The following is a 21,606-nucleotide window of genomic DNA, read 5'->3' on the forward strand; positions in this document are numbered from 1 at the left end:
TTCACCTTCCTGTCCCATTGCTACAGGTTCAGGAGTTTGAACATGTCAATGGGCGTTGGAGCATGCCTGAGCTTGCTGAAGTAGAAGAAAATAAGAAAATGTCCCAGCCAGGGTCACCTTCTCCAAAGACTCCTACACCCTCCACTCCGGGGGACACACAACCCAATACCCCTGCACCTGCTCCACCTGCTGGTAAGTCTGTCTGTACTGTCTATCCTTTTCTGTTCTTCTTCTTTTTTTTTTTTTTGGTCCTTGCCAGTGTTTCTTCTGCTCCCTTGTGTTGAGCTCTGACAGAGGAGTCTGGCAGGACACACAGCAATCTCCCTCTCAGTTTAGGAGAGCCGTCCTAAGAATAGGGCTGGCTCTTAAAGGCACGAGAGGACAATTTTAAGATAAGACCAACTGAGAAGGCATGACCTTCTCTCTGATCTAGAACTTTCTTCCTAATTAATTGCCTTCTATTGGTCTGCAGAGGATGGGATAAAAATAGAGGAGAATAGCCTCAAAGAAGAAGAGAGTGTAGAAGGAGAAAAGGAGGTTAAATCTACAGCTCCGGAGGCCACTGTTGAGGTAAGAGATGGGGGTGACCGGATGCCATACGGAAGATAAATGAAGAAGCCCATTCATCTTTTCAGTTGCTGGCCTGTCTGCCTCAACTTATGTACTTTTTCCTTTGAAGTGTACACAACCCCCTGCCCCTGCCTCAGAGGATGAAAAAGTCCTTGTTGAACCTCCTGAGGTTGAGGAGAAAGTAGAAAAGGCGGAGGTGAAGGAGAGAACAGAGGAACCAATGGAGACAGAGCCCAAAGGTATCCACATTTCCAAGTATTACATCCAGATCCCTGTGAAACTTAGGTACTTCTAGCTGGGCTAAGGAAAGGTCAGGAGGAAGTGACACCCTGGAGAATCCCCTACCCTTGATTTTATATTGAGGGTTTTTAATCCCTTAAGACATTTTTTATGATGTTAGTCATTGAGATTTGGGGTTAAGACTGTCCCCCAGTCTTAACTGGTGTGGGACAGAGGAGAATCTTCTTTATTTTTATTTTCTTATAAAGATTTTATTTTTAAGTAACCTGTACCCACCATGGGGCTCGAACTCACAACCCCGAGATCAAGAGTTGCATGCTCTAACGACAGCCAGCCAGGCACCCCAGAACGTTCTTTATATACTCTCAAATCCCATCTGTTCCCCCCAGGTGTTGCTGACGTGGAGAAGGTAGAAGAGAAGTCAGCAGTAGATCTGACCCCCATTGTGGTAGAGGACAAAGGTGAGTGTTTGGAGAAGCTGATCGTGACTAAAAAGGACTCTAAAACTAGATGCAAGGACTTTATCTCTGGTACACCCCCTGGCTTCTCACACCCATATAACTATTTAATCCCAAGCTAAAAGACTCCCAACTGTCCCTACATATGATTGTCACGGGCCAGTGACATTTTTCTGGGTTTGAGAAATACCTGTGTGGAGAAAGGGTGAAGGTGGCTGCATGCTTAGAGCATATAGTGCTGTGGGTAAGGACCAAGGTGCTATGCTTTTGTCTGGAGCTGACATTTTTTTTCTGCATATCCTGTAGAAGAGAAAAAAGAAGAAGAAGAGAAAAAAGAGGTGATGCTTCAGAATGGAGAGACCCCCAAGGACCTGAATGATGAGAAGCAGAAAAAAAATATCAAACAACGTTTCATGTTCAATATTGCAGATGGTGGTTTTACTGGTATGACATTGAGGGACCAACTGGGGTTAGAAGGATCTGAAGTGAAAGTAGGGTTCTTGTCAGAGGCCAGGATACAAAGATTTTACCTCTACCAGATAAGGGACTGCCAAGTTGATTGCACATTCCTCTGACTCTATGTTAGAAAGCCAGAGGCCTACTCCTAAGATGGCATCTGTGGGCCAGGAATAAATAGCTTTTTGAATTCTTACAGATATTTGCCTCTCTTGTTCTTCTCCACCTTCCCCAAATTCCTATTCAGAGTTGCACTCCCTTTGGCAGAATGAGGAGCGGGCAGCCACAGTCACTAAGAAGACTTACGAGATTTGGCATCGGCGGCACGACTACTGGCTGCTGGCTGGCATCATAAAGTATCCTTTGCTGGAGTCTGGGCTGAGGTTCTTGGTAAAGGGTTCTGAAGGTCCTACTGTTTGAAGTTTCTGCTTTCCTTGTTTTGTTTTTCCTGAGCAATTTTCCAATAGCCATGGCTATGCCCGGTGGCAGGACATCCAGAATGACCCACGCTATGCCATCCTCAATGAACCTTTCAAGGGTGAAATGAATCGTGGCAATTTCTTAGAGATCAAGAATAAGTTTCTAGCCCGAAGGTTCAAGGTGAGCAGGATAGGGAGGAATATAGTATTGAAGTGACAGCCTTTGAAATGCAGAAGGGACTGTAGAGGAGGGTGTCTCTTCACCCTCCTGTTACTTAACTCTTTGTATTGCTCCCAAGTATCTTAAATATTAGAACTAAAGACATAGGAGCACCTGGCTGGCTCAGTCTGGAGAACACGTGATCTTGATCTTAGGGTTGTGAGTTTCAGCCCCATGTTGGGTGTAGTGATTCCTTAAAATAAGTAAATTAAAAATTAAAAAAACACAACAGGACAGACTTGAAGATTAGCTCTTTAAGGGCCTAAGATGACTGTGCCTAATAAATGACACAGAAGAAGGGGCACCTGCCTGGCTCAGTCAATAGAGCATAGGACTCTTGATCTCAGTGTTGTGAGTTTCAGCCCCATGTTGGGCATGGAGCCTACTTAAAAAAAACAAATAAATAAAAGAAATGTAAACTAATAAATGACATGGATATATCAGGGGAACAGAATAGGTTAGAGTGTTAGGAAAGATGGAGAGGTAGGACTGAATTGGATCTCTGAAGAGGGAAGGCTGTCAGTGGGCTAGTGGTACTTTTTTTTCCTAGGTTTGAGAGACCCTGTTTGGATAAGGGGTGTGTGGGGTGGATGCAAAGAGTCGATGTGAAGGTAGAGCTTCATTCTCAGAATCACTAGGGTTAGTAAGCCCAGGACTGAGAGGAGTCTCAGTCTGGAATTCAGCAAATATATGTTGAGGGCAACTAGTGTGTAGACTTGTCAAAATGGGGTACCAGTGGATAAGTCGTGGGTTTTAAGCTGAGTATCACTGGGGGAGTTAGAAATGTACACTAACCGTTAGATATCATGTGCCAAGCAGTGAGTAGCACAAGGATACAAAGACAAATGAGGCACGGTGCCTGTTTTCAAGGAGCTTTTAGTTTAAGGTAGAGGCAAATGTGTGAGCAAATGAATGCCACTCTATGTATTGGGAGAGATCCGTATGAAAGTTCTCCAGGGGGAATTTTGGGGAATCCAGAGAGAGCTCCTTGAATGGCTTCATGGAGAAGGCGGCATTGGAATTAAATTTTGATTAATGTCATAGAAATAGCTGGATAGAAGCAGAAGGCTGTTTGAATCAACAGGATGAAGTAGGGCAAAGGCCTAGAGGCAGCAGAGCCTACAGAGTTTGGAAACAACCCAGTTGGGCTGTAGAAAACACTTGTGTTGGGTGATGGTGGGAGGTAGATTAGAGAGCAAGGTAAGAAGTAGAGGTTAGTAGGTGGGTTTTTGGCACCTGATAAGAGTTGGGCAGCCATTGAAGGTTTGTGAAGAGTTGTAATACAACTAAGGGAAATGGAAATAGAACATTCATAAGATGATAGAACTGTCATATAGTCAGGAGGTGTAAGGCTGGGCTGTGATGCTTTTTGTAGAAAATGAAAAGGGCGGGATGCCTGGGTGGCTGAGCAGTTGAACATCTGTCTGGCTCAGGGTGTGATCCGGAGTCCCGGGATTGAGTCCCACATCAGGCTTCCTGCATGGAGCCTGCTTCTTCTCTGCTTATGTCTCTGCCTCTCTGTGTGTCTCTCATGAATAAATAAATAAAATGTTTAAAAAAAGAAAAGAAAAGGATGAAATAAAGGAAATCAGATACCAAATAATTGATAGGATTTACTGATTTATTGCAGTCAGTAAGCCTTTTCTCTTAAAGGGCCTGATGATAACTATTTTAGGCTCTGAGGGATACACATGTTGCAAATACTGTGTCATAGTGTGCAAGCAGCCACAGGTTATAAACAAGTGGGAATGTGTTCCAATAAAACTTTATTTACTGACATGAAAATTTGAACTTCATGTTTTTTTCATAAAGTGCCACAAACTATTTTTCCAGTCATTTAAAAATGTAAAAAACCACTCTTGGGCCATACAAAAACAGACAGTAGGCCAGATTTGGCCCGTAGGCCATAGTTTGCTGACTCTTGACTTAATGGATTTGAGATTAAAAACTAAAATTTGAGCCTGAGTCGCTGAGAAAAATTATCATTGGCAGATCAGGGAAGTGAGGAGACGGAGCAGTGTGTAGAAAAGAGTAAGTTCAGTTTTAGAAAAGTGCTAATATCCTCCCACTACCCATCCCCCCGCCCCAAACGTGGGATCAAAGAATGATCATACATGAGTGAGATCAGAACACTCAGTGCTTGAAATGCAGGTTCGAAAAGCATCAGATCCTTTGTACGGAGGGGCTGGCTGAACTGGGAGCGGAGAAATCACTTAAGGGAGTGCTTTAAAAGAACAGCAAGCCAAGGGCTGATGATCCTGGGGAAGGGTCATAGTTTGGGACAGGAGGCAGTTGGTGAAGGAAACAGGGCATGTAGATTGAAAGTAGGTGCTTGGTCAGTCTGGGGATAAATTACTCTGCTCATTGGAACACATCTTGTAGAAGAAACAATAGCCCATTATTCTCATACTGTCCTATTTCCTGACCCCTAATGGCTTTATTGTCTTTAAGAACCAGTGGATGGATACTTGAGCAAATTAAGTCTTATAACTTCTGAATCAACATTCTGTCTCTTGGAATATATTGCAAAGAACCTTTTACATAGCTCCATCAGGTGACACGTGTAAGTGTTCATTGCAGTATGATTTTTGGTGGTGGGGCCTGGAGATAACCTAGATGCTTGCCTGGGACATCGACTGGGAGTGTAGATAGGTAAAACGTGGATTCACATGGAGCATTTTAAGCAACAGTTAGAAGGAATGAAATATATATGATAGAACAACATAAATTGAACATTTTAAAAAGAACTAAAGTGGGGAAAGGAATAAAAGGTTTTTATGTGTATAGAACAACAACATTCTGTAAATTAGAAATGCACACATGAAACAATACTCAGTTTTCAGGAATACCTGCACAAAGCCATGTGGTAAGTATATTAGAAGCACTGCTTGTTGGGAAAGAAAGGAATGGGAGTAAGATACGGAGACAAAAAAAAAAACACAAATACTCTTAAAACATAAAACCACTTAAACAACATGATGTGGTAGGTATATCCATAGGACAGACTATCATGCAATCATTAAAAAATCATGTTTTATCAAGGGCAGTTATAATAAAGGAAGGTTTTTACTATGGAACTTTGAGTGAAACAGGTGTACAGAGTGATCTCAGTTACATAAAAAATACAGATGCAAGGAACCTCAACATGTTTAACAAGTATCTGTAGGAGGTGCAATTACTATGATCTTAGTTTTTTATCTGCTCTATTTTCTAGATATTTTAACATTTTTGTATAACTGAATTCATGAAGGGCAAAGAATTTTAAAAACATGGATTTCCAAATGGGGATAAAAAAACACAGTGTTGAAGGGCTTGGGTGTGGGGGAGCCATCTGTAAGTTTCTTTATAGATTGGGAAAGGCCCATCAGAAATAAGCAAAGTGAGCGTCAGTGCAACTCCCCTCTGCTCTTTATCCTCCAGCTCTTAGAACAAGCCCTGGTGATTGAGGAACAGCTGCGTCGGGCAGCTTACCTGAACATGTCAGAAGACCCCTCCCACCCTTCCATGGCCCTAAACACGCGCTTTGCTGAGGTGGAGTGTTTGGCGGAGAGTCACCAGCACTTGTCCAAGGAGTCAATGGCAGGAAACAAGCCAGCCAATGCGGTCCTGCACAAAGGTAGCCAGTGGCTCCCCTGCCTCCTGCTGACTCAGCTTCCTTCTGCTACCTCTCCCTCACACATAGTTACTCCTGGTTTCCAAACCGTTTTTAGAGCCCCTCTGTCTGGGTGCTTAGGATGTGCTGGGGATCTTTGCCTTCTTCCTTGGAAAGCTAGTATCTTAGGGGCAATCCAGGACACTAGTTCTTTGGCTCTTAATATATTCAAGTTCTTCGAGGTAGAAAGCAAAGCAGAATAATAGGGTGTTACTGGCTTACTGTAGAGGTAACTTCTGGTGATTTAAGATCCTGTCAAATTCAGGGCACCTGGGTGGTTCAGTGGTTGAGCGTCTGCCTTGGGCTCAGGTCGTGATCCTGGGATCAAGTCCTGCATCAGGCTCCCCAGAGGGAGCCTGCTTCTCTTTCTGCCTATGTCTGTTTCTCTCATGAATAAATAAAATCTTTGGGGAAAAAAAATTAAAACATGAAGAGGGGTGGAGGGCGAAATGAGGGAAAGAAGGCTGATATAAACAGGAAGGAAGAGAGCTCCAAAAGGTGGAGAGGAAAGATGGTGAGAAAAGGAAACCATAGAAATCTCTCAAGGAGTGGAGAAAATAGAGCAGTAAGGGAGCAAGGTTAGTGAGGGTTGAAGAATGTAAAGATACATAGCATCATGGACAGTTGGAACTGGAATCTGAGAAATAAGAATTTGAGTGTGGTGGAGGCTGGTCAGGTGACTCAAGAGAAACAGTACTCCAGTATTGGAGCATAGTACTCCAGCATTCCAGCACATCACTCGCTTGGTCACTGAGAAGTAATGAGGGGCCGGGTAAGAAGGTTCTCAGTCTTGACGACCACAGCTCACCTTCTGTATTTCCTTGTGCAGTTCTGAAACAGCTAGAAGAACTGCTGAGTGACATGAAAGCTGATGTGACTCGACTCCCAGCCACTATTGCCCGGATTCCCCCAGTTGCTGTGAGGCTACAGATGTCAGAGCGTAACATTCTCAGCCGCCTGGCAAACCGAGCACCTGAACCTACTCCACAGCAGGTAGACCCCTGTCTTCTGGCCACCTGTTTCAGCAGAGCCATACTGGAACTTGTAACTTTGCTCTCGGTCCCGAGTTTCATATACTGGGCAGGTGGGGCTCTTACCAGGGAGTTCCCTTGGGATTGGGTAGATCCTGTGGTTTGGAATTCTGACCCCTTTGGCTTTTTTCCTATAGGTAGCCCAGCAGCAGTGAAGATCCGGATCTATGATACCACCTCCACCGCTGAGCAGTGACCTTCCTCACTTTCCCTTGCCCAGCTTCTCCCCGGGGGGCCTGAGAGACCCTCTCCTTCCTTCTGCCCCATCTTCCGTGTTGTAAAGGAACAGCCCCCAGTGCACTGGGGAAGGGGGGAGTGAGGGGCAGTGGTGCCCTTCCTGCTGGAGAGACATGCAGCAGTAGCGCCGGCGCCATCTGCAGGGAGCTGGCGGGCTGGCCTTCTTCTGGGCCCTGGCTTCTCCCCACTGTAACGCCTGTTACACACAAACTGTTGTGGGTTCCCGCCAGGCTTGAAGAAAATGATCTGAATTTCTTCCTCCTTTTGGTTTTATTTTGTTGGTTTATTTTGTGTTTTTTCTCCTTTTTTGGGGTATTCAGAGTGGGCCGGGCCCCTGGGCGAGACACAGCTACCTCTGTTGGCATCTTTTTAATACCAGGAACCCAGCGGCTCCAGCCACTGAGCAGCTAGAATGAAATAAAGTGGAAAAAAAAAAAAAAAAAAAAAGGAAAAGAACCAAAAGCATAAAAACCACAGCAAATTTCTTGATGAAAATTGAAAATAAAAATTTCCTTGTATTTTAGTGCTCTGGTTCAGTGTGGGTGTAGGTGAAGGTGGGTGAGTGTGTCGGGTATCCTACAGAAGAGCCATGTTCCGTGTGCTTGTTGTGCCTTAGGTGCTCGGGACCCAGGATGACCGACCACCACCTGGAAAATGAGCTACAAAACTAGAACTGGGTTCATACATACCCTGTGCTGCTGTTCCATAGCTTTGTGAGCTGAGAAAGTTAACTTACTGGGCTGTAGATGTCTCCTAAAATAAAGATCTCTTCCCATAGAGGTGGGGAGATAAAACTAGTAAAGTGCTTGGAAAACTTTGTAACAGCTGCTAAGCGCACCGCCTTAGCGCTTATATTGGAAAGAAGGCCGAGGGTATTGTTAACTTGTGAGAAACGAGGACCCAAGAGGCCGCCTTCAGCCTCTGGCGGTGTGAAGCCAGGCAGAGACCTTCCTCGACGGGCTGAGCAGGGGTCTGGGGGGCCGAAGAGGTGGCTTTCCTGGTCAAAGGGGCTGGAAGGAGGGGAGTGGCATGGGATTCCGTGCTCCCGAGACCAGATGGAGGGTGGAGCGAGCCACGAGGGCCGCCGCCGCGTCCTGGTTCGAGAGGTGGGGCGGCTCGGAGGTACCAGTTCTTCCCGCTGAAATCTGCGGTGAATCCAGAAGCCAACACTGCGGGAAGGGCGGGAAGTCGAAGACGGTTCGGTCCTCGCTTTCTCGGCCTCGGAGAGGGACTGGAGCGGTCCGCCCCCGAATCTCCTCCCGCGGCGCCGCCGCCAGCCCAGCGCGCGTTCCCAGGGCGGCAGTCCGTTCCGGGTCTGCGGCGGACTGGAAGCGGCCGGAAGAGGCGGGCCGCGGGGTCAGCGCGCCTCCGTGCGCCTGCGTGAAGCGCTTCCTCCGCGCGCGGTGCCGGAACCGTGACCTCGGGGCGCACGTGGAGTGTCGCGCCGCTTCCCCGGACCTCTGGGGCCTGGAGCGTGTTTCAGGTGAGCCCGGCCTTCGCGCGGGTGTGCAAGAAGTCGGGGAAGGGTGACTGCACTGATCCAGACTGGGGCGTTGCGAGCGGGACGCCGTACAAACGGCGTGGGACCCAAGGGCCGGGCCGGGCCGGGCGGGGGGTGGAGGTCTGGCCTTGCCGTGAGGGTCGGTTGAGGGAGAGGTGCGGAGTCGAGGCTCCAGGGTGCCCTGTCCCGCTCTGATACGCCGAGTCTGCCGTCTCCGTTTCCCTTTCCAACACACGCGACTCTATCCTCTCCCATTTTTCTTTTCTCCAGAACTATGGGGCGCAAGTTGGACCCCACGAAGAAGGAGAAGCGCGGACCGGGCCGGAAGGCTCGGAAACAGAAGGGCGCTGAGACCGAACTCGCTAGATTCTTGCCTGCAGGTAAGGCTCAGGGCCCGCCCCCTCTCCTCCCAGGCCTCTAGGTTTTGCACCGTTCTTTCATCTGAATCACATTCTCCTCCGTTTCTCGTCTCTGTACTTATTTTCTGTTCAAGGGGAATTTTCTTTGAATGAGTTACTAGCTTTTTTTTTTTTTTTTTAATTTTTATTTATTTATGATAGTCACACACACACACACAGAGAGAGAGAGAGAGAGAGAGAGAGGCAGAGACATAGGCAGAGGGAGAAGCAGGCTCCATGCACCGGGAGCCCGACATGGGATTCGATCCCGGGTCTCCAGGATCGCGCCCTGGGCCAAAGGCAGGCGCTAAACCACTGCGCCACCCAGGGATCCCAAGTTACTAGCTTTATACATTTGAAGAGAAACCAGAGTTTGTTGTATGAGTTTTTAGAAAGCCAGTATGAATGGAGGCACCTGGTGGCTTGGTCGGTTAAGCGTTCCACTCTTGATTTTGGCTCAGGTCATGATCTCAGGGTGGTGAGATGGAGCCTCACAGCAGGCTCCCCGCCCAGTGGGGAGTCTGCTTAAAGTTCACTCTCCCCTTACCCACCCCACCCCACCCCACCCTCGCTCGCTCTCTCTCAAAAAAATAAAAACAAGTGTGAATGAAACACTTATTGTCATCAGCACTTAGAAATTAGGGAAGATGCAGCAGGGACCCAAGTACCCATGCAACAAGAGGTACAGGTTAATACTAGGTTAATACTGAGTAAGGTTATTAGAGGACCTACGCATTTCGAGTTTAAAAAGATTTTAATCTGGGTTTTGGAAAATGGTTGACGTTTTAGTAAGTGGAACTTGGGAAGGGAACAGACCAGTCACATCAACTGCTTTGTGGAGGAGGTGAGCATGGGAAGGCACAGATCTGATTCCCATATGGTGAATAATCTATGGCATGGAAGGCTGGGGATGACAGAAGAGTGGACAGGTAGTTTGTGTTGGGCATTAGATAAAAGATGCAGGTTTTTGAGATACTAGAAAGTGCTAGCACTGACACCCGGGTGGCTCAGTCGGTTAAACATCAGACTCTCTTTTTTTTTTTTTTTTTTTTTTTAAGATTTTTTATTTATTTATTCATGAGAGACACACAGAGAGAGAGGCAGAGACACAGGCAGAGGGAGAAGCAGGCTCCATGCCGGGAGCTCCATGTGGGACGCGATCCAGGGACTCCAGGATCAGGCCCTGGACGGGGCGGCGCTAAACCACTGAGCCACCCGGGCTGCCCTAAACATCAGACTCTTTTTTTTTTTTTTTTTTTAATTTTTATTTATTTATGATAGTCACAGAGAGAGAGAGAAAGAGAGGCAGAGACATAGGCAGAGGGAGAAGCAGGCTCCATGCACCAGGAGCCTGATGTGGGATTCGATCCCGGGTCTCCAGGATCGCGCCCTGGGCCAAAGGCAGGCGCCAAACCGCTGCGCCACCCAGGGATCCCAACATCAGACTCTTGATGTCCACTCAGGTCATGATCTCCGGGTTGTGGGATCAAGCCCTGCATCAGGCTCCTTGCTCAGCGGGGAGTCTGCTTGAGGATTCTCTTTCTCTCTTCCCCTCCCCCTGCTCATGCACACTCTCTCCCTCTAAAATCTTTCAAAAGTGTTAGGCACTATACTGAATCTGTTGGACATGTTATGTCACCTCATTCTCTTAGTGCTTTGTGAAAGAGACATCCTGAAGGAAATGAATGTTAAGTAGCTTGGGCATTTGCAAATGACAGGGCTGGCATTTAAGCCTTTTATTTTTTTGGAGAATGTATGGAAAACTAGTTACTAAGGTAAAATCTGTGGCTGGTCACTGATTAAATTGAGAATAAAAGAAAGCAGAAGAGGGGATCCCTGGGTGGCTCAGCAGTTTAGCGTCTGCCTTCGGTCCCGGGTATGGTCCCGGAGTCCCGGGATCGAGTCCCGCATCGGGCTCCCTGCGTGGAGCCAGCTTCTCCCTCTGCCTGTGTCTCTGCCTCTCTCTCTCTCTCTGTCTCTGAGTAAATAAATAAAATCCTAAAAAAGAAAAAAAAAAAAAACAGAAGAGAAGACAGTTTTGTTTGTCACATAAATCCATTTGTTATAGACCAGCAGTGTTTCAGATGGTGGAGCTTCTGCTGGTCCCTCAGTTCCTTCAGTCTTCTGATGGCAGAATTGACTGCCACAGCAGAAGTGGTGGTATAGGTCCAAGCACCACAGGCTACTCCATATTTATCATCCCATCCCCAATTCAGACCTTCTTGGGGGGTTTAGCCATGTTGCAGCAAACCAGGTCCAAGGCCAGAGAGAAAAGATTAATTTTGAATCTCTCTTGTTACCAGAATGATGGTAATACTATTTACTGAAATCAGAAGTCTGGAGGGAGGGATCCCCGGGTGGCGCAGCGGTTTGGCGCCCGCCTTTGGCCCAGGGCGTGATCCTGGAGACCCTGGATCGACTCCCACGTCGGGCTCCCTGCATGGAGCCTGCTTCTCCCTCTGCCTGTGTCTCTGCCTCTCTCTCTCTCTCTCTCTCTGTGTGACTATCATAAATAAATAAAAATTTATTTAAAAAAAAAAAAAAAGTCTGGAGGGAGGCCCAGTTTGGATTTGATTGATGAACAACCACATACAGATCATCTCTTTTACATCTCTCATCCAGCTCCTTGTAAAGCTCTGTGGAACGAATTAGAATCTACTCCCTTTCATTAGTGTATTTTTTTTTTTTGTAAGATTTTATTTATTTATTTGACAGAGTGAGAGAGCACAAGCAGGGGTAATAGCAGAGGAAGAGGGAGAAGCAGACTCCTTGCTGAGCCGGGAGCCCAACTCAGGGCTCAATTCCAGGACCCTGAGATCTGAGATCATGATCTGAGCCACAGGCAGAAGCTCAGCAGACTGAGCCATCCAGATGCCCCTAATTAGTGTATTCTTTCTCTACATTTATTTTCACTTCTAATTTTTTTTTAAAGATATGTTTATTTATTCACGAGAGACACAGAGAGAGGCAGAAACACAGGCAGAGGAGAAGCAGGCTATGTGCGGGGAGCCTGATGTGGGACTCCATCCTGGCATTCCGGAATCATGCTGAGTCGAAGGCAGACGCTTAACCACTGAGCCACCCAGGCACCCCTCTCTTCTAATGTTCTTTTTCATTTTCCCTGTAACCTATTGTTCTGCTTCTCTCTTTTTTTTTTTTAAATACAGCTGGTGATGAAAATTCTAAGAGGCTATCTAGTCGTGCTCGGAAGAGGTGAGTGTGGTTGTGCAGGTTTATCTGGATTAAATTGGTACTGCTTATCTTTAGTCCCATGATCACATGTGGAAAGGGCTGTTTGGGGACTGTCCCATTTCAGTGGCAGAGCCCAGAGGTATGTTCCATTTCCTCACTTCTTTTCAGGGCAGCCAAGAGGAGATTGGGTTCTGCTGAATCCCTTGCGATGCATAAGTTCCCTGGGGCCAAACCATTGCCTGGAAAACTACCCAAAGGTCAGTGAGTATAGGAGCTGTGTGCTCTATGACGAGTCCGCTGGGTTCTGGGTAGGGAAGGCCTTGCTGGGCATTTCTGGAGAGAAAGAAACAGGACATCTTTAGGAATAGAAAGTGTAGGTTCCATCAGCGTGTGGCTGCCGTCAGTCCAGAATTCCTCAAACCCTTAGGAATCTCTGGAGGAGCTGTCCAGACACCTGGCAAGAAGGGAGCCCAGCCCTTGCATCACGGTACTCAAGGCAAGAAGCGTCCAGCACTGACCCATAGCAGTGAGGAGGAAGAGGTGGAGGAGGAAGACTCTGAAGAGGATGGTGTGCTGAACCAGGAGGACCTCTGGGGCTCTGAGGACAGTGATGCTGATATGATAGATGACTACGGCGCCGACTCCGACTCAGAGGGCGAGGATGAAGATGAAGAGGTGAGCTTTAGTTCTGTGGGTTTTGAGGAAGGGATCCTTGCCTTTTAGTCTTTCCGGGTCCTTGAGACTCAGTGACAAGGATGAGCTGAGTAGAGAAAAGGGGTTTTAGCATTCCATCATTGTTTTCCTGTCATCTGTGTTTGCTCAATGCACACAAAAGTGTAGAAAAGCTGTAGGATTGATCATTTTGAAATATGAGACTCCTCAGTGCTGGTGAGGACCTGGTCAAGTGGATACTTGAGTGCCCCACTGAGGGGAATAGAGAGCGTACATAGTTTTTTAGTGAAGCATTTGGTGTCTGAGAACCTTGGAGAGTTTCTTCCTTTTGACCTAGTAATTCTGTTTCAGAGGAGGATCCAGAGTATGGACAGATTTATTGACTGGGGTGTAAGAAGTTATTTATGTAGGATTGCCTGGCTGGCCAGTCAGTAGAGCATGGGACTCTTGGTCTTGGGAGTGTAAGTTTAAGCCCCATGTTGGGTATAGGGATTACTTTTAAAAAGGGAGGGGTTCTTTATGTATTATTATACAGTTAGTATATGAATATGTTAGGAAAACTCAGGTGATACAAGGTGGTTGGTGGTGGTGGTGGTTTTTTTTTTTTTTTTTTTTTTTTTTTGATGAAAACAAAGTTCACATTTGCACCTTTTTCCTAGACTGCCTTTTCTCTACAGAGTTACTATCAGGAGATTTGCAGGCACCCTGTGGACTATAATGCTCCAAACTCTGGAAGCTGCCAAAATACCCAATATGCTTAAGTAAATTTTAATTTCTTTATACACTAAGTTATAAAGTGTATAAAGAAGCTTATAACTAACTAATAAGTTAACATTTGGCTATTATGTCTATGAAAGTGCTGGTGATCTGTGACTGAGAAAGGGCAGGAAACAAATTTGAAGATGCACTGGGTGGCTCAGTCAGCTAAGTTTTGCCTTTGGCTCAGGTCACGATCCTGGGATCTTGGAATCGAGTCCCTCGTCAGGCTCCCTGCTCAATGGGGAGTCTGCTTCTTCCTCCCCCCTGCTTATGTGCATGTGTTTTTTCTTTCTCTCAAATGAATAAATAAAAGCTTTTAAAAAAATTTATTCATTTGAGAGACAGAGCACATGCATGTGTGGGAGCAGGGAGAGAGGCTGAGGGAGAGAATCAGACTCCTGAGTGGGGCTCTCAGTCTTAACTACCCTGAGATCATTGACCTGAGCTGAAATCAGGAGTCAGCTGCTCAACCAACTGAGCCACACAGGCATGCCCCAGGTTCTGAACTTTTTAAGGAGAAGGGAACTACACACAAAAGTTGAACGGTTTTGGTGAAACCCCTTGATCCATTACTTAGTTGCAACAATGGTCAATATTGTACCAATCTGGGGATCCCTGGGTGGTTCAGCGGTTTGGTGCCTGCCTTTGGCCCAGGGCGCGATTCTGGAGTCCTGGGATTGAGTCCTGCGCCAGGATCGAGTCCCGCGTCGGGCTCCTGGCATGGGGTCTGCTTCTTCCTCCTCCTGTGTCTCTGCCTCTCTCTCTCTCTTTTTCTCTCTCTGTGTCTATCATAAATAAATAAATAAATCTTTAAAAAAAATACTGTACCAATCTCACATTTCACTTCTTTAGGTTCCATGCTTCTGAGAGTGTACTTTTGCGTTTAGGAAATGATAAAATACAGAGATAAAATACTACCTGGGAGGGTAGGAGGGTAGGCTTTGCATTACTAGCCCCTTGTCTCTTTTTTCAGCTGCTGCCCATTGAGAGGGCTGCTCAGAAGCAAAAGGTTCAGGAGGCTGTGGCTGGGTAAGTTTTAGAAACTCTTAAGATGGAGACCAGGCAACAGCTGGGGTGAAAGAATTGAGGGAGGAGCTGGTGTCTGTTTTATTCTGTGAATCCTTGTTTCTGAACCTGTTTCTAGGGGCCAGTGGAGTGAGGAGGAGACTGAGGAGGAAGAGGAGAAAGGGTCCCTTCAGTCATGCCCCCAAAAGGATGATGAGACAGAGGGGGGCCTACAGATCAATGTGGATGAGGAGGAGTCCTTTGTGCTGCCCCTTCCTGGGGAGATGGAGCAGGATATCCTTCCAGTGCTGGGTGAGGGGTAGGGGAAAGGTGCTTGTGAGAGGAAATTTCCAGGCTCTGGACATCATGAAACAGTTACAGTTCCTTAACACATCCACATGCCCAGGCTCCAGACTTGCAACGGATTCACAAGCGCATCCAGGATATAGTGGGAGTGCTGCGTGATTTTGGGACTCAGCGGGAGGAAGGTCGGTCTCGTTCTGAGTATCTGCACCGGCTTCAGAAGGATCTGGCTACTTATTACTCCTATGGAGACTTCCTACTTGGCAAGCTTATGGACCTTTTTCCTCTGTCTGAGGTACTGAAGTGCTAATCTAATGCCCCTTCTTTTCTTTTCTCAACCTCTCAATCTTACCTTGTGTGAGGAGGGCAGCCTCCTTCCTCTTTCCTCTTCCAGCTAAGCTCCTTGGCCAGCCTGACTTGCTCCCTGCCATTTTGCTTTCCCAGCTGGTGGAGTTCTTAGAAGCTAATGAGGTGCCTCGGCCCATCACCCTCAGGACCAATACCTTGAAAACCCGACGTCGAGACCTCGCTCAGGTAAGGGATGGATTTTGAGATTTTTGTTTTCTGTATCTCAGGGGGTTGTTGACTTTTAACTGCAGAGACTCCCCTATCTGACTTAGATGGGGGTTGAGGAGTGGGCTGTTAGTACCTAAGCATTTCTTGGTCAGGCATGATCCAAAGGCAAACTCAGGTAGGCCTAGTGTCATACTGGATTTATCTGACTGGCTTGGGGCCCGGGAACTCTGAAGTGAGAACTTGTCCCTTCAGCTTGTGCTCCCTGTGACAGGGTTGAGATGCTGCATCAGGATTAAAGTTCTGCTGCCTCAGAACAAAATGGGAGTTACCTGCTTTTTAGATCATTGAGGGGCTGGTGAAACAGATTCTTGCCCCCACACATGCACAAACAGTATTTTAAACTCACCGTTTTAGAGGGTTCAGGGGCTGTATGTTAATACTGGTGTCCTGTGGTCACTGGCAGGACCCTGTGTGTAGTCTTCCTGGTGTGAATGTAACCTACCTGATCCTTATCTTTAATGTGCTATAGCCGGTGATGTTATATTTTATAGTGGTAAGGGGGACTGAGCCTACTGGAACATCAGAGTTCAGTTCCAGGAAACCAAAGGACAGGAGCTGGCAGTCTGCTCCATTCAGATAGAGTTCAGGCCTTGAGTTAGAGCCTAAGGCTAAGGGAAAGGACGTCATGGGTGATATAGGAGAGGCTGCAAAGAGTCTATGATTGTGTTGTAACTCAGTAGAACCATATTTTTATATTTCCACCTGTTTTCTGGATATGGTAGCCTACGAGGTTATAAAATCTTTATCTTTCTTATTTTCAGGCACTAATTAACCGTGGAGTTAACCTGGATCCTCTGGGCAAGTGGTCAAAGACTGGACTAGTGGTATATGATTCTTCTGTGCCCATTGGTAAGTATCCCCTGCCCGATAGCCCCTTTGCCCCTGCCCTTGTCCCAGCATGTCACTGACTGGTCCTCCTCCACAGGTGCTACCCCCGAGTACCTGGCTGGGTACTATATGCTTCAGGGAGCCTCCAGTATGTTGCCGGTCATGGCCTTGGCACCCCAAGAACACGAACGGATCTTGGACATGTGTTGTGCCCCTGGAGGAAAGACTAGCTACATAGGTATGAGAAAGGCAGGCCAGGGTAGGAGCCATCTGGCTCTCTGCTTTTCTAAGTAAATGAGGTCGTTGACTCTCTGGTGCTCAAGAAAACAGTGCACAAGCAACTAGCAGAAAAGTGAAGAGTACAGACTCTGGATTTGGCCTGGGTTCCAGCCCCTTGTGCCACTAAGTACCCATATGACCACGGACAAGCCTCTGGTCTTGTCTTACTATGTGAAATGGGGCAACTGTGCTTGGCTTGGCAGTTATATTATACTTGAATTGTCGGGGTTAAGTTATGTTTTAGAAGTCCTTAGCAAAGTGTTCAGCATATAGCTAGTTATAGTCATTTTATTAAGCTATTATCATTTAAGTAAGTTAGTCTGGAGGACCAAAAAGATGCTTGGTAACTGAAAAAAACCACACTGGCAGTCTTACTCATCAGAGGGTGCAGGTCTAGATCTGTCCTGTAGACCATGGGGAGGAGGCCTATTCACAGTAAAGTTGCCTTGAAGTGGTGGGAATTCACCACTTCACATTTTGGGGCTGGAGGGTGGCTGGCTGGTGAGCACCATGCCTCTCTCCCTTCAGCCCAGCTGATGAAGAACACAGGTGTGATTCTTGCCAACGATGCCAATGCTGAGCGGCTCAAGAGTGTCGTGGGTAATCTGCACCGGTTGGGAGTCACCAACACCATCATCAGCCACTACGATGGGCGCCAGTTCCCCAAGGTGTGGCTCCCCTCTGTGTGTCTTCTAGTTTGCCTGTCCCCTTCTTGACTTCAGTATTGAAACTTGCCCCTGGAAAATAATGGTGTGATAAGGACCACCAAAAACACCTAATTAACCTAGCCTTTTTCCCCAGGTGGTGGGGGGCTTTGACCGAGTACTTTTGGATGCTCCTTGTAGTGGTACTGGGGTCATCTCCAAAGACCCAGCCGTGAAGACTAACAAGGTGAGGTGTTGGGGGTGGGGTGGGGCTAAGAGTGAGTGTGGGGGCTGGCTGAGAAGTCTTGGCCTAGTCCTTGCAAGCTGGGATGGGAGGTGGAGGCTCACCTCTTTTCCTGAGGCTGGCTTGTGACATTTTGACACCCTTCTATCGGTCTCTCTTTGGAATAGGATGAGAAGGACATCTTGCGCTGTGCTCACCTTCAGAAGGAGTTGCTCCTGAGTGCTATTGACTCCGTCAATGCTACCTCCAAGACAGGAGGCTACCTTGTATACTGTACCTGTTCCATCATGGTGAGGCCTCTGTTGTGGTGGAGCTCAGGGAACAGGGCCAGGAGGCTGTTGGCCCCTTAGAGCTCCCTTCAGCTCCAGCTCTACTTTTCCTTCTCTCTTCCTTGTCTCCTTGATGTATCCAGGTGGAAGAGAATGAGTGGGTGGTAGACTATGCCCTGAAAAAGAGGAACGTGCGGTTGGTGCCCACAGGTTTAGACTTTGGCCAGGAGGGTTTCACTCGCTTTCGAGAAAGGCGCTTCCACCCTACCCTGCGTTCTACCCGCCGCTTCTACCCTCATACCCACAATATGGATGGTTTCTTTATTGCCAAGTTCAAGAAATTCTCTAATTCTATCCCCCAGTCCCAGACAGGTAAGCATACTCTGCCCTTTCTGCCCTTCTTCACCACCTTTGCTCTTTCTACCTTTTAGGAGGTATATGACTGCAGGGAAGGGAGGGATTTCTGCCTCTTTCATTCCAGTCAGAATCGTTCCAGAGCCTGGACCCCATTTGAGTATATGTTAAAGAATTCGTGCAACTGGGAACCTTTTCCTTGATCCTGCCAAGTGGCTGCAGTCTTTGGGCACTAAATGCATTCCCAGTGCAGTTGTGGTTTCTTTTCCTTCTTGGCCAAGGGTTGCCTTCCTGGTAATAGACCTCAGCAGAGGTCCAGCATTGTCAGCACCAGGTTGGCACAAGACTCCTCTGGACTATTAGAGGTTCTTTGAGCCCATCACACTAATTGCAGATCTTTTTCTCAACCATCTTGAGTCTGGCCTAGATCTCGGAGAAGGGTGGGGTTTTCTGGAACAGGCTTCAGAGTTCTGCCAGCTGGGATATAAGCCTAGGTTTAGTCTTTTTTTTTTTTTTTTTTTTAAGATTTTATTTATTCATGAGAGACACAGAAAGAGAGGCAGAGACATAGGCAGAGGGAGAAGCAGGCTCCATGCAGGGAGCCCAATGTGGGACTCAATCCCGGAACTCCGGGATCATGCCCTGAGCCAAACGCAGACAAAAACTCAACCGATGAGCCACCCAGGCGTCCCTAAACTTAGGTTTAGTTGGAAGAGGGAGAGGTGAGTTCTCTGAATACAAACTGTGACTGAGTTGATTTCTTTTTCAAGTTTACTTATTTATGTAATCTCTATGCCCAACATGAATTGAATTCTTGATCCTGAGATTGAGTCGCATGACTGCAATTTTTTTTTTCTTTATAAATAATGGTCCTCACAAAAGTCACATCTGAACGTTAAGGGAAACCGTAAGAACTAGCAAAATTTGCTGTAACTTTATTTTTATTTTTGTTTTAATTTTATTTATTTAATCATGAAAGACACACAGAGAGAGAGGCACAGGCACAGGCAGAGGGAGAAGCAGGCTCTGTGCAGGGAGCCTGACGTGGGACTCGATCCCGGGTCTCCAGGATCACGCCCTGGGCCGAAGGTGGCAATAAACCGCTGAGCCACTGGGGCTGCCCTTGCTGTAACTTTAAAAGTACGTGTTTAGGGACTCCTGGGTGGCTCAGCAGTTGAGCATCTGCCTTTGGCTCAGGGTGTGATCCTAGAATCCCAGGATCGAGTCCTGCATCGGGCTCCCTGCATGGAGCCTGCTTCTCCCTCTGCCTGTGTCTGCCTTTCTCTGTCTCTCATGAATGAATAAATAAAATCTTAAAAAAAAAAAAAAAGTGTTTAATGTCATTTCTCATTTGTGCCTTACTAGCCTGTTTCTAGTTGCAGTGTATGACTTATTTTCTTGCATCTCATCAAAATCTACATAAACAAAAAACACCCTCAGACTGGTCTTTGATTGAAAAAGAAAAAGCCGGGATCCCTGGGTGGCGCAGCGGTTTGGCGCCTGCCTTTGGCCCAGGGCGCGATCCTGGAGATCCGGGATCGAATCCCACATCAGGCTCCCGGTGCATGGAGCCTGCTTCTCCCTCTGCCTGTGTCTCTGCCTCTCTCTCTCTCACTGTGTGCCTATCATGAATAAAAAAATAAATAAATAAATAAAAAATTAAAAAAAAAAAAAAAAGAAAGAAAAAGCCCAGTGCCTCAGTTTATTCATTCACCTCCTCCTCAAGAGTGTCATGTGACCTGTCCTGAAGCTTCCTGACAGCTTCCTCTGAAAACCTTTTTGCCCAAGGATGGATAATCTCTTCCTTTTTATTTATTTTTTTTGATCCCTTTCTCTAATACAAGATTCAGATGTGACTTGAATAAAGGCCAGGTAATATTAAGTAATATGGATCTAGATAGTGTACTTTTTTTTTTTTTAAGATGTTATTTATTCATTCATGAGAGACACAGAGAGGCAGAGACACAGGCAGAGGGAGAAGCAGGCTCCATGCAGAGAGCCTGACATGGGACTCGATCCCAGGTCTCCAGGATCAGGCCCTGGGCCGAAGGCAGTCTCTAAACCGCTGAGCCACCCAGGGATCCCAAGATAGTGTACTCTTACGCCACTATGTGGCATACTTGGCCATTAGTAGGCAGTTTCTTTATCTTGATACTGGTACTAACTTCCTCTAGTAATGATCAGGAACCAGTGGTGAGGCCCATTTTCTTAAACCACATGTTTCATTTTAACCTAGGAAATTCTGCAGCTTCCACCCCTACAAGCCTAGACTTGCCTGAGGTGAAGGGCCAGGTGACCCCCAAACCTGAGGGCAGCAGCCAGCCTGCCAAGAAGGCCAGAGTGGCTATGAAAACAAAGCAGCAGTTGCAGAAACGGCAACATCCCAAAAAGGCCTCTTTCCAGAAGCAGAATGGCATCTCCAAAGGGACAGACTCAGGATTGTCCACTGTATCTTGTGACACAAAGTCCCAAGCTTCTTCCAAGCTCCAGGACAGCAGTCAGCCAACTCAAGAGATCAGGGGACCAAAGGTGACTAAGAAACTAAAGCAACAATCAGCTACGCTGCTATCCTCCAAGAAGGTTGCCTTCCGGAAGCCGAATGGCCCTCCTAAGGGCACGGACACAGAAGTGCCTGTGCTATCCCTTTCCAAGACCCAGGACACACTCAAGCCTGAGGACTGGGTTCAGCCCCTTAGAAGCACCAGAGGGACCAAGAAAGTAAAGCAGCAGTTGCCAGCACAGCCTTCCAAGAGAGCTGCCTTCCGGAAACAGAATGGCACCCCCAAGGGACCTGAGACTCCCGCCATGTCCCCCCTTGATTCCAGCCAGCCCCCACCAGCAAAGAGGAGAAAATCTCAGTCCAGAGGCAGCAGCCATCCAGTGTTGTCTTAGATGAATGGCTGGTACTAGACTGGGGTGGCTTACTGCTGTTGGCACAGGGTTGGAACTCTTAACCTCTGTGAGGCTGGTGTCCCCACTGCGTATGAAATCTAATACACATTTTATAATCTCTGGCCACTGTGTGTTTTTTGAGGGGACTGGGTACTGGCTTTGTTGCTTGAAGAGTAGTGGCGGGAGGGTGGGGCAGGGCCCCTCTGAAGAGAGAAAATAATGTAGTCTACTGAGAAATGAGTTTCAGGCTCTTGGGCTCCCTGTCTCCTCAGGGGCTCAGGGTCTGGAGTCAGTTTGGATTCTGGGGAGAGGAGGGCAATGGGGGTGTAGAGGGGATGGGCATCCTGCCAGAACCCATGGAGTAGCAAGGGACCTGGATTTTCTTCCTCTGTGCCACCCTGGCTTGA

The 21,606-nt window shown here is 47.2% G+C and overlaps 2 protein-coding genes, 1 long non-coding RNA gene and 1 other non-coding gene across 11 annotated transcripts in view; 3 read left to right on the top strand and 1 right to left on the bottom strand.

The window, feature by feature from the left end:
- The window catches only part of CHD4 (chromodomain helicase DNA binding protein 4), a 29,429-nt gene extending 21,623 nt beyond the window's left edge, over positions 1–7,806 (top strand). For 4 of the 8 annotated variants that reach the window (XM_072797453.1, XM_072797456.1, XM_072797459.1 and 1 more), the window contains exons 31-40: positions 27–192; positions 473–570; positions 680–809; positions 1,200–1,271; positions 1,575–1,712; positions 1,972–2,080; positions 2,192–2,324; positions 5,784–5,982; positions 6,845–7,008; positions 7,184–7,806. In XM_072797453.1, coding sequence (XP_072653554.1) covers positions 27–192; positions 473–570; positions 680–809; positions 1,200–1,271; positions 1,575–1,712; positions 1,972–2,080; positions 2,192–2,324; positions 5,784–5,982; positions 6,845–7,008; positions 7,184–7,201 — 1,227 coding nt within the window. In that variant the 3' untranslated portion in view covers positions 7,202–7,806. Of the gene's footprint in view, positions 1–26; positions 193–472; positions 571–679; positions 810–1,199; positions 1,272–1,574; positions 1,713–1,971; positions 2,081–2,191; positions 2,325–4,814; positions 4,927–5,783; positions 5,983–6,844; positions 7,009–7,183 lie in introns of all 8 variants that reach the window. The other 4 variants (XM_072797452.1, XM_072797455.1, XM_072797458.1 and 1 more) reach the window with 2 other exon arrangements.
- Positions 247–386, top strand: LOC140617790 (small Cajal body-specific RNA 11). The gene has a single exon (XR_012017953.1).
- An 800-nt stretch (positions 7,807–8,606) lies between the features above and the next one.
- Positions 8,607–21,321, top strand: NOP2 (NOP2 nucleolar protein). Its single transcript, XM_072797465.1, has 16 exons — positions 8,607–8,766; positions 9,055–9,164; positions 12,350–12,395; positions 12,543–12,631; positions 12,802–13,049; positions 14,779–14,834; positions 14,950–15,104; positions 15,209–15,408; positions 15,558–15,647; positions 16,451–16,538; positions 16,615–16,755; positions 17,325–17,464; positions 17,598–17,687; positions 17,852–17,974; positions 18,097–18,325; positions 20,544–21,321. Exons 2-16 carry the CDS (start codon positions 9,059–9,061, stop codon positions 21,197–21,199), a joined length of 2,457 nt encoding a protein of 818 aa, XP_072653566.1. The 5' UTR covers positions 8,607–8,766; positions 9,055–9,058; the 3' UTR covers positions 21,200–21,321.
- On the bottom strand, positions 17,071–19,925 carry LOC140616746 (uncharacterized). The gene is made up of 2 exons (XR_012017117.1): positions 17,962–19,925; positions 17,071–17,533 (listed from the first exon to the last, which is right to left on the bottom strand). It is a non-coding gene; the product is annotated as an uncharacterized lncRNA (long non-coding RNA).
- Positions 21,322–21,606: the final 285 nt, after the last annotated feature.

This window comes from Canis lupus, chromosome 25 (genome assembly GCF_048164855.1).
Source record: "Canis lupus baileyi chromosome 25, mCanLup2.hap1, whole genome shotgun sequence".
NCBI classification, from domain to species: Eukaryota; Metazoa; Chordata; class Mammalia; order Carnivora; family Canidae; genus Canis; species Canis lupus.